The 18,903-nt window shown below is 34.0% G+C and overlaps 1 protein-coding gene across 1 annotated transcript in view; it reads left to right on the top strand.

Moving 5' to 3' along the window:
- The first annotated feature begins 789 nt into the window (after window positions 1-789).
- The window catches only part of LOC111051386, an 86,263-nt gene continuing 68,149 nt past the window's right edge, over window positions 790-18,903 (top strand). The window contains exon 1 of the mRNA XM_022337897.2: window positions 790-975. Within this exon, the coding sequence (XP_022193589.2) occupies window positions 927-975 (49 nt within the window). The 5' untranslated portion in view covers window positions 790-926. The remainder of the gene's footprint in view (window positions 976-18,903) is intronic.

Genomic DNA, 18,903 nt, shown 5'->3' on the forward strand with positions numbered 1-18,903 from the left:
TTATCATTTTCGAGGAGGGTGAGCGAGAAAGCAGGAGAGGATGGAGAAGAGAAAGGAAGAATTTAAAATGAACAGAAAGAGAGGTAGGCTAGTTATATAATAGGAAGATATAGGAATAGGAAGGAGAAAATAATTGATGATGAAGCAGAAGAACAACAGCTAGAAGAAATAGAATGTAATAGAAGGAAGCATGATGTTGGAGAAGAGAGAGAAGAATAAGGAGAAGAAATATCAAAAAGAGCTGGAAGAGAAGGAGGAGGAAGAGAGGAGAAGAAGGAGAAACAGAGGAGAAGGAAGAGAAGATTAAGGAAGAGGATAAGAAGAAAGAGAAAATCAATATAAATAGGAACATAGCAGGAGTTGGTGGAGGATCAGGGGAAAGGGTAATACAAACACGAGGAGGAGAACGTGAGCCGAAAGGAGAAGAAGAATAATGAAAAAAGAAGAAAAACTTTGAAAACGAACGATAAGCGAGGAGGAAAGCAGAAAATGTGGAAACCCCACACTGAATTTCCAAAAAGAAGAAAAATAGAAGAAGGAAGAAAATATTTGTAACGTGAGGGTTGAACAGAAAATGCCTAAGTTTCCCCTAAATTTCAAAGAAGAGGAAGTAGAAAATGCAGAAACCACCGAAATTTCCCCCTTGCACTGGGGGAAGTGGAGTGGTGATATTGGCGTTGGTCGCATCAGTAGCCGATGGGGGAAATCAGTGCTGCCACTGCAGCTGAGTGGGGGAAACCAGTGCTACCATCAGAAGAGGCCGAAATGTTCCCGGCCGCCGCTGAGGGCTGAGACAGCCTCAGTTGCGCGCATGGCCTCTTGTCGTTTGCAAGTGTGTTCGTTACCCTCTTACCTAGATACCAACCATTTCAATTTGGATGATGTGTGCTTGTTTTTGAGAAAAAAATCAGCGGGTTTTGGTGAAAATGGGCAAAAAGGGCCGGAAAACGCGATGGCGCCGGTTACCCATGACTGGTGAGTACTCACAAAAATTGACACTTTTTGACCCCCTGGGTGGTGGTGACGGTGCTTTAGTGCTCATGGGTTAGGACTAGCAATGAGTGTGTCATTTGTGCATTGTGTTTTATCCGTTAATTTTTCACCATCATCTATCATTTTCTCCACTTATTTAATCCATTAAAACAATAAAATAAAATTTGTATATATATATATTTTTTTAATATTGTAGGAATTCTGATTGATCACATTGGTCGTCATGTGGGTACTTCAAATAGTTGGTCATATTATACATTAGCCACTTTCACGAATATTATTTGTAACAGTTTCTATCTTGGGAATCTGTATTATGTATTATAGACAAACATTCTCTTCTTCATATTACTAGAACAAGTTAAAAATTGCTGTATTTCAATTTCTTCTAATCCAGTATATCCACAAAATACTGGAATATTCAGTTTGAAAGTTGGAAAATGTTTAGTGTTGAAATATTGGAAGTCCTTCTAGACTTGTATTTTCGGGCCATGTTCTCATGCCACCAGAGGTTTCAATATATTGGTATCAAAATACTAGCAATACTTATTCGGCTTATTCCCCTACACATTCATTTGAAAGAATGAGTAGCCAGCCTATTCCATTAAATAAAATGGTCCTTTGTGATCTATTCACTTGGCATCCTATTACCGGTATTTACTATACAATAGTAGTTATTTTTCTCGATTTTGAGTCATTACCAATTTTTCAAAATTCAATAATTATACACTAATACCGGGAAAACTAACAAAAACTTATCTGAATTACAAGAAATGAAAAGTAGATAACCGTTATATCTCTCTACCTGTAAACTCCTGACTGGTGATAACGAAAACGCCATAATATTATTAATGAAACTAGTTAGCTCAAGGTTTTCTTTCAGCTTATTCCTGGGTTTCTCATTTTTTAAATTGTGAAATTCTAAATCGTTCCTGATTTTTCAATATTAATCAATTTTTTTCGGATGCGAGTAAAAAATAACTTCAAAAGGTTCAAAAATATCATTATGATAAAATATCATTTCAACCTTTTAAAAGTTGATTCCTTACTGTGAAAAATACTGAAAATTAAGTACTGAGAAAAAATGAAGGTTTACTATTATTAGGATGCCTATGAATTTTGGATAGCATTAGAATGTATAGAATTTGGAAAGCACATTAATCTATATTTTTATTCATTTTTCATAAATTAATTGAACAAGTATGAACTATACAAAATTTTTGTTATTAACCTGTTTGGTCAAAACACATAAGTTGTAGAAATCATCAAGTTCACTGTTAGAAACAAACATCAAAGACATGAAACTTCACTTCTGTTTCTTATTCACTTTCAAATTCACTTCTCAGAGAGTTAAAGTTTCACTCTTAAGTTCAAATCTATGAATATTTATAGATCAGAAGATCGAAAATGATCATTATTGAATTCCAATCGGTAAATTAGTAACCCTCGGGTTGGAATTATTCAAAATTCGGTATATTGCAATGTTAATAAATATAGCTCCATATTAATCAAGCTAATTTCCATTTGAAATAAGCCTCGTGATTTTGACAGGATATAATGCAATCCAGCTATAATCCGTGCAAATCTCGCTTACCTTCACTATCATGAATCAATACAACATGCACTGTAAAATAGGGTAGTAATACATTATCCCTAAGGATTTGAGGGTTTGGGTTGTGGGCTCCTCGATCAATAAGCGCCCAATCATGAAACGATTTGTAGAAGCCTTGACATTTACGGTGAAGCTGCAGTTCCATGTCACACGCTTGTCATGACCAGACAGACCATCATATTTTTTCACCAGACCATCATAGCTACATTTTATTCTAATACTAACTAGATTATTATCATAACTGCAGACTCGATAATCTTTCAAATATTGAGTTCATCTAAGTTTTCTGAATTTGGATGCTAATATAGATTATGTTCACTAATTATGACGATCTACCTGACTGGAAATTTAGTGAGATATTTTCACATTAGTCCTTATTAGTATATTCAAATGGGGGGGGGGGTTAGTGGGCACTCTGGTAGGGGGGAGCGGATTCAGATATACACGCTACCTATGTTAAGAGACCACTCAGATTATGCGATGAAAGACTCCTTGTTTTTACTTTTCTTGCCCTATTACCATAGGTAAGGAAAGTATTTCTTTCCAAAAAAATTAAAGGTACCCTAATTTCATGTTTTCTATACGTTTCATTAGGCTACTTTCCTTGCCCTATTACCGTAGGTAAGGAAAGTATTGCTTTCCAAAAAATTTTAAGGTACCCTAATTTCATGTTTTCTATACGTTTCAAGGTCCCCTGAGTCCGAAAAAGTGGTTTTTGGGTATTGGTGTGTGTGTGTGTGTGTGTGTGTGTGTGTGTGTATGAGTGTATGTGCGTCTGTGTACACGATATCTCATCTCCCAGTTAACGGAATGACTTGAAATTTGGAACGTAAGGTCCTTACACTATAAGGATCCGACACGAACAATTTCGATCAAATGCAATCCAAGATGGCAGCTAAAATGGCGAAAATGTTGTCAAAAACAGGGTTTTTCGCGTTTTCTCGAAAACGTCTCCAACGATTTTGATCAAATTCATACCTGAAATAGTCATTGACAAGCTCTATCAACAAGTCCTATATCTGTAAAAATTTCAGGAACTCCGCCCCATCTATGCAAAGTTTGATTTGAGATTCTCAATTATCAGCCTTCATATACAATTTAAACAAGAAATTTCAAGTGGAAAAGATTGAGCATGAAAATCTCTGCATTTAATGTCCAGTAACATTTCCACCCAAAATTAAAAATAAGCTTGAAATTCGAGAAAATGTGATTATCAAATTGCAAACTGTTTGCAACTGTTGGTTCTATTAAATCATTCACTACGAAGAGATAGCAGATATCGTGTGTCTCCAGCGTTATTGACCTATTACCAGCTGTCTCATATCTTTGAATAGTAGACTTGAGATGCGCGAGAACACTAGCGTCAGGTGATCAATTTTCATAACGGCAAGGAAAGTTGTGTGAGTGCGCTACACCAGATTTTTGGTTGTTGGTGATTGAATTTGAAATAATTTTCTATTCCAAATAATGTTTGATTTTCCCTATGTTGGAATAAACTACTTGCTTCCCCATTAACATTACATACTGTATTATTATTTAAATTGATTGAACTTCAAATCTAACTTTTTCTCTCATCATATTCGTCTGATTCAATAAATTAACATTCGTCCACTATACTTCTTAAATATTCTCCGATTAAGTTTATTATTCGAGAATAGTTTATTATTGAAAGAGTAATTTACTATTTATTGGCTGTATATAGTTTGCTATTCATTTAGTCTAGACTTTCCTGTTTTCTGATTATCTGTCAATTCGGGTTACATGATGATTTATGTGATACGGACCGCTTCCATAGCATACTAGGCTTCTTCGCATACTTGATTCAAATGAATTCGATGGTTCATTTACTGGGTGCATGATATACAACTAATTTCTATCAGCCATTTCAGAAGTTGAATTCAAAGTTTCACCTAAAGCAGGAGGCTGCTTCAAAATTGAATATTGAAAGTGAAGTTAACTCTGTTGTCAGAATGGCAAACTTTGTTATTAGCATTGATTTTGGGGTCACTTTCCTGTCTATTATGATAATTCTGGGAAGAAGTAGATTGTTTACAAACCGACCTAATTGATGGTAGTGGAGTCTATGAAAATTGATGGAAGGGATAAATTTGTTATTCCTGCTGGTGCAGTTTGTAATAAACCTGAAGTAATAAACTTCTATGAATACTTGACAGCCTACTCCCTGAATTCGAATTCGCTACTTTCATGCTACTTATCTACTTATCTACTCTGATAAATTCAAACTTATTTCGGCAAGTCGGCCTGCTACTTCACTTTTCCTTGTGTCTACTCAATTTGTCTTCGTTCCTTCCAGATAAGTTGCGATAACAGCACTGTTTTAGTTTGGAGCCTAGCTCAGAAGGAAGTTGAATGAGTTCTAATTACCAATGCAAGTCTCTACAACTCAGCCGTTTGAAGCTAATAACTATTTTAATCAAACGTACTCATAGTTGCTTCTTCAGCCTTTCATCCATTTGTATCCGACATTAGTTTAAATGAAGATATGAGATTGGTTTCAAACTTGTTGACGATATTTGGTTTTGTTTGTACATTTCTATCAATTCACGGTTCAAAGTTGAACAATATTCTTCTTTTCAGTGTTAAACTTCTTCAATTAGTTAAAGTATTGAAGTATTAGTTAAAGTAATTAAAGAATTGATTAATTTCTTCAATTAGTTAGTCTTCTTCAACTAGTTAAACTCTGTCTTTCCAATATTTCAATGGGAAACTCTGTTTAGTTCTTCTATCGATAGAATCACGGAGCAAATTTTACTTACAGGCCAATTCCAAGTGAAAATTATTCCCAATTGGAGGGATTATGTGACTCAACTTTAGATTTGAACTGAAAATGTTCATGTGGATTACTTAAAACAACTCCCATAAATAATTATTCCCAAAACTTGAAAGCTTAGCCTAATTTTTCAATATAAGATGGCTATTGAGAACAAAACTTCTAACTTGCTAGCAAACTCTGAGCACTTGAAAAGAGAATATTGCACTTGAAAAAACAACCAAATTCTATTCAGATAACATAATGCAATCTAAAATATTAAGAACACCTTATCATTTTTGCAAAAATTGTTGTAGTAACATTGTATTAGAGTATAACAATACTACTTTTTCAACCACTTCAAAAGTTGAGTAGTCGAGTTATTCTGTTATGATAATAATTCATTCAGACTGAATTGTAATTGCGTGTTTTTATGGTGGGTTTGAACTGATTTCCTATAATCTTTCAGAAATTATGATTTGAATTGGATTAGAGTCAAATGTGGAGGTTTTATTGCTAGTTTCATAAAACCTGAGAATTTATGAGTTATTATTATCATCTATAGATTTTAGTTGGTGATGTGTGACAGTAGAGGTATATTGATTCTTTTGAAAGTGAAGTGTTGATGGTAATTTAGGCTACCTTTCATTCAATTCGTTTAAATCGTCTGTAAAACACTAAAAATTGTTCCCATTGAACTTCCATCTTTCAATGTTCTTTCGTTACATTTCAATCTGTTACTCAATTGGAAAAATGCTTTGAATTGGACTTTTGGGAAAGTCGATTATGGGTTACAAGGTGGCTGTCTCTTTCTTCACTATTGTGCATTGTGAGCTACATTATTACTGAGTAAAATACATTAATGAATCTATTAATGAGTGAATGAGTTTGATAGGAAATAATACGATGAGAGAGAGTTTTGTTTGGATGGAGTTTATCACTGAATAATATTCCAATACTGTTTATAATAATGAAATTGCTGTAATTAACCACTTGAATTTCATTCCATTCAATAGAGAATCCTAATCTAACAATTAGGTTGAAATTACTAGATTTTAGAATAATTGCTAACTTTTTATATTGGTTGGTTTATCTCCTAGTTGACTCGGAGGCGTAAAAACTTCTACGACCCATGTCGATCAAAATTTTATCAGTAATGATAATACCATCAATAATATCCGTAATTATTACAAAACTGTGTCCTATAATTACACACTAAATAATTAGGCCATACCACGTCGTTTCAAATTCACATAATTCATATCACTATTGTAGCAATATAACCGTATTCAATGGTTTTTCAGATTTTATAACTGTCACAGGAAACATTACAGTAATGTGTAAAATTATGTAAAAGGAATCTTGGCAGTTCAATTTTATTAACGGAAGCTATGTACTGGGACATGACATTTGAAAATACGAAACATAGATTCGTTGCTTTATCGATGTAGGTCACATAAAGTTTATCAATTAATAATGTTGATGATAATGATAGTGATAAATTATCATTATATAAAATGATAACGCTAATGTTGATATAATTATAATATATTGGGTGATAATAATTTTTTATAAAATAATGATATGATTCTGTCTGAAGCATTTATTGACGTTTTTGGAGCTATATCAAGTTATTGACGACGTGGTTTGAGAAAGAGGAGGAAATATCACATGGTACACGGTACCGTTCGAGAATTGAAAAAAGAGTTGTTGCTCCGAAAACTCTATTACTATTTCCTGGTACATAGAAACATAAATTGAAAGAATCAACTCAAATCAAAACAGAGTATAAATCCAGAATAATCTCAAGTTGATTAATTTGTCTTTGGTTGAAGTTGAATATCTAGTGAATCCAATAAAATCAGAACCTTAAAATATGGGTTTGATAGAATCACACAAATGAAAAAACAATTGAACAATGAAGCTACGTCAAATAGAAGAAAACCCTATCTTTTGTGGATACTATCCACAAAATATGGAATTCTCCTCCAAGATACGAAATGGATACAATAGAGACTATAACCTCTTGAGAGAAAGGTTATTGAGAGCAGGTGTATTTTTATTTGACGGTACGAAAGAACGACTGTCTTTTTGGTTTTGTCGATTCTCAACTTCACTCAACTAATGTCAAAAAGTAACATATAAGTCAAATATGTTAAAATTTAATTGTCTATAATGACAATATGATATGGCAAAATATGACTAGTATGACTATTAAATTTGACAAGATATGACTAATATGACAAAAAAGCCTATAATGTCAAAAAGTCAAATATGTCAAAAGTTACATTTTTTGATTACTCTTATAATCGGAGCAATAGATTTCCACGCACAATCCTACGTTATCTGCTTGAATTATTGAACGTTTTATCAAATGCTTTAAGATTGAAGCTCCAGGTTCCAGGTTTTAAACGGAGATCGAACTATGAATGACTACTCGTGAATACTGTGATGAAACATATGTTGCGTTACCGGTACTCGACTAGACTAAATGTTCACTCGTAGAACTAGTTTCAGAAACTTCTATTCTCCAGAATAGACAAGGAAGAATATTGTGGTGATTGCCTACTTCTTGACGATAGAAAAACTAGCCCAACTGCATAATAATTTGATGGGCTAATGAACTCCAAAATGAACATAGATGTTCGGTTACAGCAACCGGAATGTAATGCTACAGTTGCCACTACTGCAGACTTATTGAAGCTATGAGAAACTAGTTTTGGTTATCAATATGAATTGAGAAACAGTATGTTTGATAGATTTTATGAACATTAGTAGAGACAAAAGTCCTTCCTCATCCACCAGCGACCTGCGACAACATATTATATCACTTTTGTCACGAAGCTGTATTTCATAATAATTACAGCTACCAATACTAAGACAAGCTGGGCAATTTTGATTTTGGATATTGAGAAGAAATAACACTTTCTTATCCTGTAGATGCATTTTTTATTTCAGAAACTAATCTAGGAATATATTCACTTGAATGAATAGAATGTTCATATTTTGATCCATTCATTTATTGAATCATTGAATTTAATTAAAGCCTTAAGAGTATGTTAGCCTACAAACTCTCTGGTTATCTCTAACAAGCTTCTCCTAATATATTTTCATTAATTTATGTTACTGTTAGTTTCAGTCTGTAGAAAGTGATTCCTACTTTACTTGAAACATATCCCAAGTGAGTGGCTCTTCTAATTTCTTCTCCCACTTTATTACTTGTGGAAGTGCCTCAACATTTAAAGTCCACTTGAAATCATTTCGGTATAAATAAATCTATTTTAGTGAACTCGCTATTTTACTGCCAATTCTCTAGCTAATGATCTGAAGAATATGATTTTGAACTATGAAAATTTTAAATAGGAATATTAAATATTTTATGTACTGGACCATTATCTGTCACAAAAGGTACCTGACTGATGTAAAATAAATCAGGTTTATTCTGAGACTCAGCCAGATTCCCTTGCCTTGTTTTCATTTTATTCTCTACTCATTGGTTTCAACCCATCTTCCTTTGCTCACCTTCTCTAAAATATTCTCTCTGTTCGGTAGTTTGCACGATATTCGCGATGGCTGCAAGCCAAAAGCAGAGACAAGATGATGAATATGCGAGAGAATTCAAGAATAAGAGACTATCAGAAGGTGTGTGTGGAAATGGAGTGAGAATTATATGACTCACATGTGACACTTTAGGTTCCAACATTGACAGTGCTCCAATTGAAATGCTAAGCACATTATTAAAGACAATAATCACTTAAAAGTGAAATGCATGAAAATGGAAGTTTATAATGCTGGCCAAAAAGTGATCACCCATCAAACGAAGGCGTACCACTCATTTTATCCACGTGATGTTATTCGAAGATCTATTGTATTTCATACCTATTGTATTGATACCTGTATTTCATATATTTAGGTCGTTTTAATTTATATCTAGTACAAAATTGGTTGATTAGCAATACTTCTCTGTTCATAAATATTAAGAATAATGTAGGCTTAGACACCTTTAACAAGAGAATAATAATTATTAGTTATTCGTTTTCACTGATTGTTGTTGTTCCATATAATATTGTTATTCGACAGATAATGATTATTAAGATCGACTTGTAATGTAAATTTTTCTTCAATGTTTGACAATCTATATTTATGAGTTCCAATGCCTAAAAATATGACAAATTGCAAATACCGTACTCAATGAAAATGTAGAAACTAATAAAAAGAAATGCTGAAGCTGAAGGTTAATGCATAATCACAATGATTGCTTACATTGTGATAATCATAAATAATTGCAATTTGAAAACACAAGAATACCCCAGAAACAGTTTTTGTAATGGAGAAGGTAACTTAAGATGATTAGAAACAAGGCGTTTCTCCAGTATAGGGTGCCCACTACACAAAGTTCTAGTAGTAGCAGTCCCATACCTAGTAATGACCTGTTAGCAGCGTAATAAATGGCCAGACTTGGACAGTTTACAGCTCGCAGGCTAGGAGAAGAACGAAAGGGAGGTGTAGGGTGGAAGAAGGTGGGGTATTGTGAAGAAGAGGAAAGAGTAAAGGGCTTCAAAGCTTAGAGGAGGGGTTGTGGGAAACGAGGATTCTCACAAATGAGAAAGTCAATATCTTGCAACCAACATCCATAATAGTTCTATTATAATCTTTCCACCTAAAATGGTTCTTCCGAGGTTTTCTCTGATTAGCTTGAATCACTTTAGAATCTCTAGAATACTCTCAAATCGCTTGAATGACACATTTTAGATTTTATTGATTCAGTGATTCAGCTATACATTAAATCCGAAGTGTTTTCTCCTATCATTTCTGGAATTGAAGAACATTTCCACGCTTCCATCAATACTGGAAGAAAGATTTTAATTAAATCATAATTCACTGGGAGAATTACTATTATTAGTAATAAAATTATATACTGAAATTACTATTCATTAGCTTGAATCACTTTAGAATCTCTAGAATACTCTCAAATCACTTGAATGACAAATTTGAGATTTTATTGACTCAGTGATTCACTTATGAATTAAATCCGAAATGCAGCATTTTCTTCTATCATTTTTGGAATTGAAGAACATTTCCAAGTTTCCATCAACACTGGAAGAAAGATTTTAATTAAATCATAACTCACTGTGAGCTACAAAACAATAACGTTTTCAACTTACAAGAATCATTGCAATCATTCAATCTTTTGAACAAGGCACTTGAAGCCTCTGAGTAAACTAGTAAAAACCTCATTGTTCAAAATGATGCCTCATTAAAACGTTGGTTTCTTGAAGCCATTCAACTTCAATAGGAGCTGCTTTAAAATTTACTTTCGTAATCAATATTCAATGAGGTTGCAGGTAGACTAGCAATTTTAATAATTACCTCAATAGCAAGAACTCAGCAAAGGTTGCTGCTTTTCATATTGTATTAAAAGTGAAACCTCACTGTGGTGTTTTCAACTTTTTCCCATTCCAACACTTCTCGAGACTTAGCTGAGCCGAGGAAAAGTTTCATAAAGTTTGAACAAGAAAAGTGTGTGCTTAATAGAGCCAGGTGAGAAAAGAAGCCAACTCAAATAACACCGAAAGCTCACCTTCTGTTGGAATTATTTGCTTTTTAGCTGGGATGGGAGTGTTGCGTTACTTTTGCTAGAATTATAGAGCAGACGCACATATTCATGAGAAGAATTAACCCTCTTAAGTAAAACTGGTACGGAGATAACCTCAGTTATTTTAGAAATGAATTAATTTTTGAATAATACTTCTTCATAAGTACAAATTTCATACTTCAACAATGCGAATTAGTGATAAGTGGGGTTGTACCGTTCATAGACTTGTTAATACATTAAAAAGTCCGTTGCTATCTAATCTTGGTTTCACATTCCTTGTCAAAAGTATCACAAAGACTACACATGATAAAAAGGACAAACCAGTAATAATTGAAAACATTTTCCGGAAATTCTCAGTTGGAAGTAAGAACAATGTGATATGTAAACTCATACGGGCATTTCTTGTTTCAAAAACAAAAACCCAGAGAATAATACATTTTTATCAGTGTTTTTTCACTATAATGCACCATAAAAATTGAAGCTATTCATGAAAGAACTCATATAAACTCAATCATTGTCTCGATTCAATAGAATCGCTACATTTAGGCCTCTGTAATAACTTTAAAATTTACCTGTCAATAAGCATCAAAGGCGAGCATAACAACTTTCAGAAGCTTCCTTTCTTCTTCCACTTCTCAGTCATTCCGTGTTCTACAATGTATTGCCTGTCAAATTAGTGTTGACTGTCAAAGGAAAAATGCTAATAACCACTATATTCTTCTTCTTCATTTTTCACATTTCCCACCTGCCCGCTGCTCCTATTTCAATTACTCTTCTTTCCCTCTTCCGTGTTCTCTTAATCGCTCTTTCTCCATCTACTCTCCACTCGTTTCTGTACTTGTCTCTCTCTCTCCACCCATTTTCTTTTCTCTCCTACTCACGATTCATTCAGTCTTTCTCTAGTTAGCATTCTACTTTGTACTTCATGAAGGTCTACTAATTTTGTTGTGAACGTGTAAATTGGACTAGACGCAGTAGGCCTAACTAACTGCAAGTCGTCTACTCTTCTCATTATGTAACGCTTCTTCCTTCAACCTTTTTTTGCGGCAAGTTGATTCAACTGAAATTTTCATCATTAAAAAATTCATTCCAATTCTCTCTCAGTTGTCGATAATTTTAAGAATGATTGAAATTATTAGCAACCTGATTGGATTGTCCGATTGTATATGATCAGGAGCTTTGTGAAGAATTTGAACTGTGTTTCAAGAATCTTATCATACAAAGATATCATGAAACATAGTTCTTATGAAATACAATTATCAATTTTTCTATAAAATCTGATTGATGAGATTGTAATGATTTATACTCTTTTCAAAATAGCTCTTAAAAAATGTTTTTATAATTCTCATTGTATTAATCTATCCTTATTTTTCCTCCTGAAGTCTTGATGGAATAAAAACTAGAAATTAATAAGACATTCTTCCAACGAATGGACAAAGCTGTTTAATCAGTTAGTTGATCAAATTCTATAATTTTTCCTTCTACTTCTACTTCTATTTATTCTTCCTTCTTCGGCAATATCACTTTCTACGTATTTATGTTGACTACGTATTTACATGTGACTAGCAAACTAATAAATCTACCGAAAATGAGCCGTCATCATCACTAATATACTCTTCTTTCTTCACCTGTTCACATTACTGTTGATTGCTCAGCTTACATTCAAGAAGACCATATATTACTGTAAAAATAGTAAAATATATAGTATATTCTACCCTAGATAGGAGACACCATAGGCTAACGGTACGGATTTTCTCAGGTTTGTCAAAGTCACACGAGCTAGAAATAGACACACTTTGAAGCTTCTACAGAGCACTTAGGGCAAGTAACTATTCAATTCATTTAGTTTGGAATTGCTCAACAGACTCTAACTAGAAAAGAGGAGAATTGTGTGGCTCTCCTTCGTTGAATAAAGCGTTCCGAATTGTTAAGTGAAGTATGAAGTAATGTAGTAAAGTATGGCAAGCCTTATCAATGCTTTGAAAAAGTATCCATAACTAATGAACTTAGGGGGGCTTGGAAAGTATGAATTACATGCTTGATACTTGACGTGAGAAGCGTGAATAAATAACGATGTACTCGTGACTTGTAACAGAATGGATTAGGCCTACACTCGTGATGTTACCTACATCAATCCTATCACTCCCGTTACTACCACACTTCATTTACCTTATCATGATTCTTATTTCAATTTTTTACGACACATAAGAATGGACTGATTCAGAAGAGGCTTCTCCTCTCTAATCGAGGGTGCACCAAGTAAATATTATTGTGGTAGAAGTTTTGGATTCTCGTGAATCAGTTGTATGTTTTGAGCGTAAAAGTAGGAGATTCTGAATCGGCCATCTGCCAGAAAATTAAGTCCGGTGACTTGGACGGACTTAATAGCGCTTATTTGATAAATGGCAATTGTCCAGACTAAGTTTTCATTCCTTGCTTATCGGCTATTAAAATGCTATTCACGCAGGTATGCCATCAAACAAGGTGCTGTACTCAGGTCACTATTTACTCAGGGTCCTGTCTATCATCGTTCAACTTGAATACTGAAATTGAGCGAGATTTTCTCACTAAATGAATCTTGGAATCTTGAAATAGCTTTTATGGTGGAATTCTGAATGTTTTATTCAACCAATAACTTCTAAACTTATTTGGATATTGGGACTTTCATCTTCCAATCTGCATCAACAAAATAAAATATTCCTCTATAGATTCTACTGTATAATTACAATACTGTATTACAAATACTCAATTGATTGGAAGAATCTCTTGATTGGACCCACATCCCTTGTAATAATTCACTGTGCAGTTGATAGGAGTAAACAGTAATATTCATTTGCAGTAAAACGTATGAGATTCTAGAGTGTCACATTATTTCTTTCAGTCCTAAATACGTTGAGGTATTACAATGTCTCATAAAAAATATCGATATTCAATACAAGAAAAAACTATAGATTTCTCTTATAGTACTATCCCACTGAACTTTTAATTTTCTAAAACGTCTCAGAGACAAAGTTTGTATGTCAATGGGGCTCTTTTTCTCATACTCTTTTTGCTAACTATCACATACAGTGATAATTTATGAGTATGATTGTTATGAGTTTTTTCAAATAGAATGATTGTTTTGAGTTATAAATTATGGAATTAGTGAAAGATTCTTTTTGAGACTAGAATCTTCTCAATTTCGGGTTGATTTTTCTTATATTATCGCGTTCTATTAAAATTTCAGAGGTCGTGACTTCTTCAACAATCTGTAGATTCCATTAATTAATTGAAGAGAACATTGATTCTGATATTGGTTCATTAGAGAGATGCCATTGAATAGATGACAAAATTTATCGGTTTTTTATCTTTGTAATTTTTTCAAATGTTCCGATTCCAAAGACGTCAATATTATAATGCAGATTATTTCTTCCGAATAATATTTGAAGCGGTTCTTGAGAACATTCGTCTTTGCTCGGAACATTAACATTCAAAACTCAAGAGTTTCAAGTATGATTCGTTACTAGAAGGTTATCTACTGCATAGTCTTGACAATTCCCTCTCCTAATCTACTGATTGAAAACTTTCAATCATTCTCTAAATTTCGAAGTGAGAATGGAATCGGTTTTCATGAGAGTGGGCTAATCGCTGATTTTCTTATTAGTGAGAAGTTGATTGGCCGATAAACCTCTTCAAATTACAATGAATTGGGTTATCTTTCGTTATCACTTCTACTTCATGAGAAGAGAATGGAGACACTAATGTTGACAGTAGGATTTGAAAGTTGGTGATTATCAAACTCAATTGGGCCCACTTTGAAAAACTCAATTCTAGTAGAATTTTGACAGTATCAGCCCCTCAATACAAGCAATTGCTACTTGTTCAACAATTTGGCAGCCATGTTAGCCGTGACAACTTTGGCGTTGCTCCCAGTGAGTCAGAGTGTAACATTCATAATATAATAGCAACAGTATAGAATTTTACATTCTATACCTACTCACTGGTTGCACCCTTATAATTCAGTCTGCTATAACGCTACCTGGTCGTGGGTTCGAATCCCACCGATAGGTCATCTAATCAAATCACCCACGCACAAGATAAAAGCACAAGTGGGCATAATTCGCAAAAAAATGAAAAAATTAAATTAATCTAATTGAATAATTTAATCTATCGATAGATTGCTTGTTTGATTACATTTAAATAGAAATTAACTTCCATGAATCCTTTATATCTAATAAGCTTATATTATTTGTTTCCATTACAACAACAATCCAACATTACTCATTAACATCATTCCAGATTTTCTGTTCAATCAAAGTGTATACTATTTCTCGGAGAATAATCACACAAAATCGGGCGAATAGTCCAGTCAAGGAAAAGTTATAGAGGGAAAAGTTGAGAAGACAATTTTTGACCCCGCAGTACTGTTTGGGGTAGTAAAGAGGTAAACATATCAAAAGTCCCCTCCCCTACCCCATGTGCTAAGGGGATGGGGGTGGTCTAAAGGTACAATTCTTTGGTTACTCGCATAAAAACTCAAAAACTTTGTATCTTAAGGACTTGACTGTCATATAACAGATTGGAGCTTCCATAATTTCCTACAATATTCGTTTTACATTTTTTTTTATAATTATCCCCTCTAGTTTTCGAAATATCCACCCTTGAAAGTGTGACATTTTTGAAAAAAAACACGTTTGCTATCAATTTTTTTATATTTTTGCTCTTATAACTTTTAAAAATCGATGGGAAAAATCCATATTGATTATGAGTTTATAGAGCATTAAATTCTCTTCAATTTGATGTATGATTTCACACTTTTACAAATTTCCCTACACCTTTTGCAGCAGCTTTAGTGTTGAGTGTGAAATCTCCATTTTTGCAACAATAAACCAATTGACGAAGGAATTTGAAGGGAATGTTTTAAACAAAATTTTTGACTGCAGTTTTGTTGAGACTAGTTAGGGGAAGAACATAATTATCAAAAGTCCCCATTCCTAACTCATGTGCTAAGGGAATGAGGGTGGTTTAAAAGTTGCATTTTTCAGCGTTTTGCTTCCACACTTATATCTTAAGAACAATGTGTTTAACCGACATAACTAACAGATGAAAAATAAAGCTTGATAAATTCTCTACACTTTTTGTAAAGTGGAATGTTGTAATACTCCTAACAGTTCCCGAGATATTCGCTCTTGAAGGTGTGTAATTCTTAAAATATCAGGTTTTTATCCAATGTTTTGCTCTTTCAGGGCTTATAAATCTCCAACAATGCATCATAAAAACTGATGATCATCGTGGGTTTGTAGAGAATTGAATTCTCTTTGAAATGATGTATTACTTCACTATTCAAAGTTTTTCTTTCATTGTTATAGCAGCTTCAATGTAGGGTGTGAAATTTTCATTGCTGCAACAATTATTGCTCTCTCAATCAATAGTTTCTCGATTTTTAAAGAGTTATAAGAGCAAAAATAGAAAAAAATTGGTGGCAAACGGGTTTCTTCCAAAAATATTACACCCTCAATGGTGGATATCTCGAAAACTAGAGGAGATATAGAAAAAGTTGTAAAAAGAATATTGTAGGGAATTATGTAAGCTTTAATTTGTTAAATGACAGTCAAGTCCTTAGGATACATAGTTTTTGAGTTTTATGCGAAAAACCAAAAAATGGTCCCTTCAAACCACCCCCATCCCCTTAGCACAGGGGGTAGGGGTGGGGGCTTTTGATATGTTTACCTCCTCACTACCATTAACAGAACTGCGGGGTCAAAATTGTCTTCCCAACTTTTCCCTCTAAACCCTTTTTTGAGCATTCATTGCCTGGACTAGAAGCATTATCTGTTTTGTTAGCTCTAAAACGTTTTATTTTTATTTTTTAAATTGAACTTTCCTATTTCCCTGTCACCTCTTCATACACATCAGCTGTTCTAGGTGCACTGTGTTTAGTATTGTCAATTATTGCGATGTGACTGAAATGCGTCAAGGTCGTTGGAGCAGCCTTCTAGAAACGTCTGTGTTCTATTGCTTTAATAAATTCATTATAGAGCAGCGGCGGCCGACCGACTATAGCTCTCGGTGCATCCATTAAATTGTCCAATTTGTGCTCTCATTGAAAATTACTGCCTTCTCTGTCTCTGTCGTGGCTTCATCGCACACAAAACACCCGCCAACCAGTTTTGTTTACTTTATTTTCCGTTTGCAATGATCTGTTACTCTGTATAAATCACCCTCCGTGATTTTCACATTGTTTCTCGCCCTTCTTCCATTTTTCTCACACAATGAGAGAGAGAGAGAGATTTTAGATAAATGTTTATCTTATTTATGCAGATTAAAATATGAACTGGCTTATATACTTATAGAATACAGCAGAGTTTCCGTTGAATTTACAGAGTATAAACTGAAGAATAATTGTGATATGAATAAAAAAATCTAATTTCAATGTACCTAAATTGGTGAAGGTTTGAACAGATAACTGTCCATTCTTGAAAAAGGATACTCTTGAGTATCCTACACAGGATACCAAGGAGAGAGAAAGAGAGATATTGAAAAATGAGGTTATAATCAAGCATAGAACAAATAGGATAAACTGATTAGATAGGAGGATATGAAAGGAATATCAGGAATAGATAGTAGAACGGATAAAAGAATAGAACAAAAGGAATTAGAGAATACGCAAGCAGTAAAAATAAAGTTTTTGGAGAAGCAAGCAGAGGAGTAGCGACTGGGGCGCCGCTCTTCAATTATTGACAGCCATTCAGCCAACTCTTTTTATTGGTGTTCTCTGTTTTGGAGAAGACAAAGTCGATAGAAACAACTGGCTCTCTCTCTCTCACTCCTCCATCCTTACCGCTATAAAAAATGCGTCTCGATTCTAGCACCGTATGTGTAATGTATATTCATTCCGAAAGGTCCTTCGGCTTCTGAACGCAAAATCAATGCTACAATCGTGCTGCTCCGACATAATGCGGCCTACAGAAAATGTCACATTTCCACCATCTATTATCTGTTGACGATTGACTCGTGAGTCAGAGGACTAGAGATCGTTAGATAGCAGCACAATATTCAGTTTATTTTTTCTGAATAATGCTTCTATAGTCTCGTAATCAGGACTTAGATGTGAAATATTGAGTTGGAACACCCCCACAATAGTCTACTGTCTACTGCCAAACTCTTTTCTTCTGAGTGGTGAGTGCATGTAGCTAGCAACTGGCTAAACATTTCCTAGATTTTAAATAAACATTGAAAATTAATAAATAAAAATAAATATTCTAAATAAGCATTTCAAGGCAAGAATGAAAGGTGCGACGAAAATATGTAATTATAGCACAACTACATTCATTCTTGCAAGAATTAGTTACTCATATGTACTCTTACGATTTTTTAGTATACCCGTAACATTCCTGTGCGCGTATTTTAGTCCATTTTGTAGTGGTACGGATGTGCGTTCATAGAATAGCTCTTTATATCAAGCTTCTTAACTGAGGTATGTCAGTAACCTTATCCCTAAGTGTTAACGGAAACAAGATTGTTTATCGAAAGTACACGTTTTCTCCTATGAAAAATGGGAGTTGTTGGACTCCTTATCTCTCAAATAGAAGCTAGTCTATCGAGTAACCGTCTTCTTTTTTGAAAAATGGGAAGTGTTGGCTTGAATTCGGTTATCAAGTGATACAATTACTATCTACAAGTTGAAGCAGGGTATTAGAGTGAGTTGGGCCAGTTTACCGTGCGACTTGACTTATTCGAGTAGGTGTTTCCTTGTTATCTCTCAACCCGCAAGATAACTTCCTCGCTCGCATGTTGACTTAACACCAGTAAAATTATTCCAATAATGTAGTGTGCGTAAGGTTTTAGAACGAGGCATAGAGTTCACTGTGAATTTCTTCCTGAACAGAGTATAAAATAATCACCTGATAGGAACTACTGATCCTATTGAATTCCAACTGACTCTAAATTTGAAAT

This window comes from Nilaparvata lugens, chromosome 6, assembly GCF_014356525.2.
Source record: "Nilaparvata lugens isolate BPH chromosome 6, ASM1435652v1, whole genome shotgun sequence".
NCBI classification, from domain to species: Eukaryota; Metazoa; Arthropoda; class Insecta; order Hemiptera; family Delphacidae; genus Nilaparvata; species Nilaparvata lugens.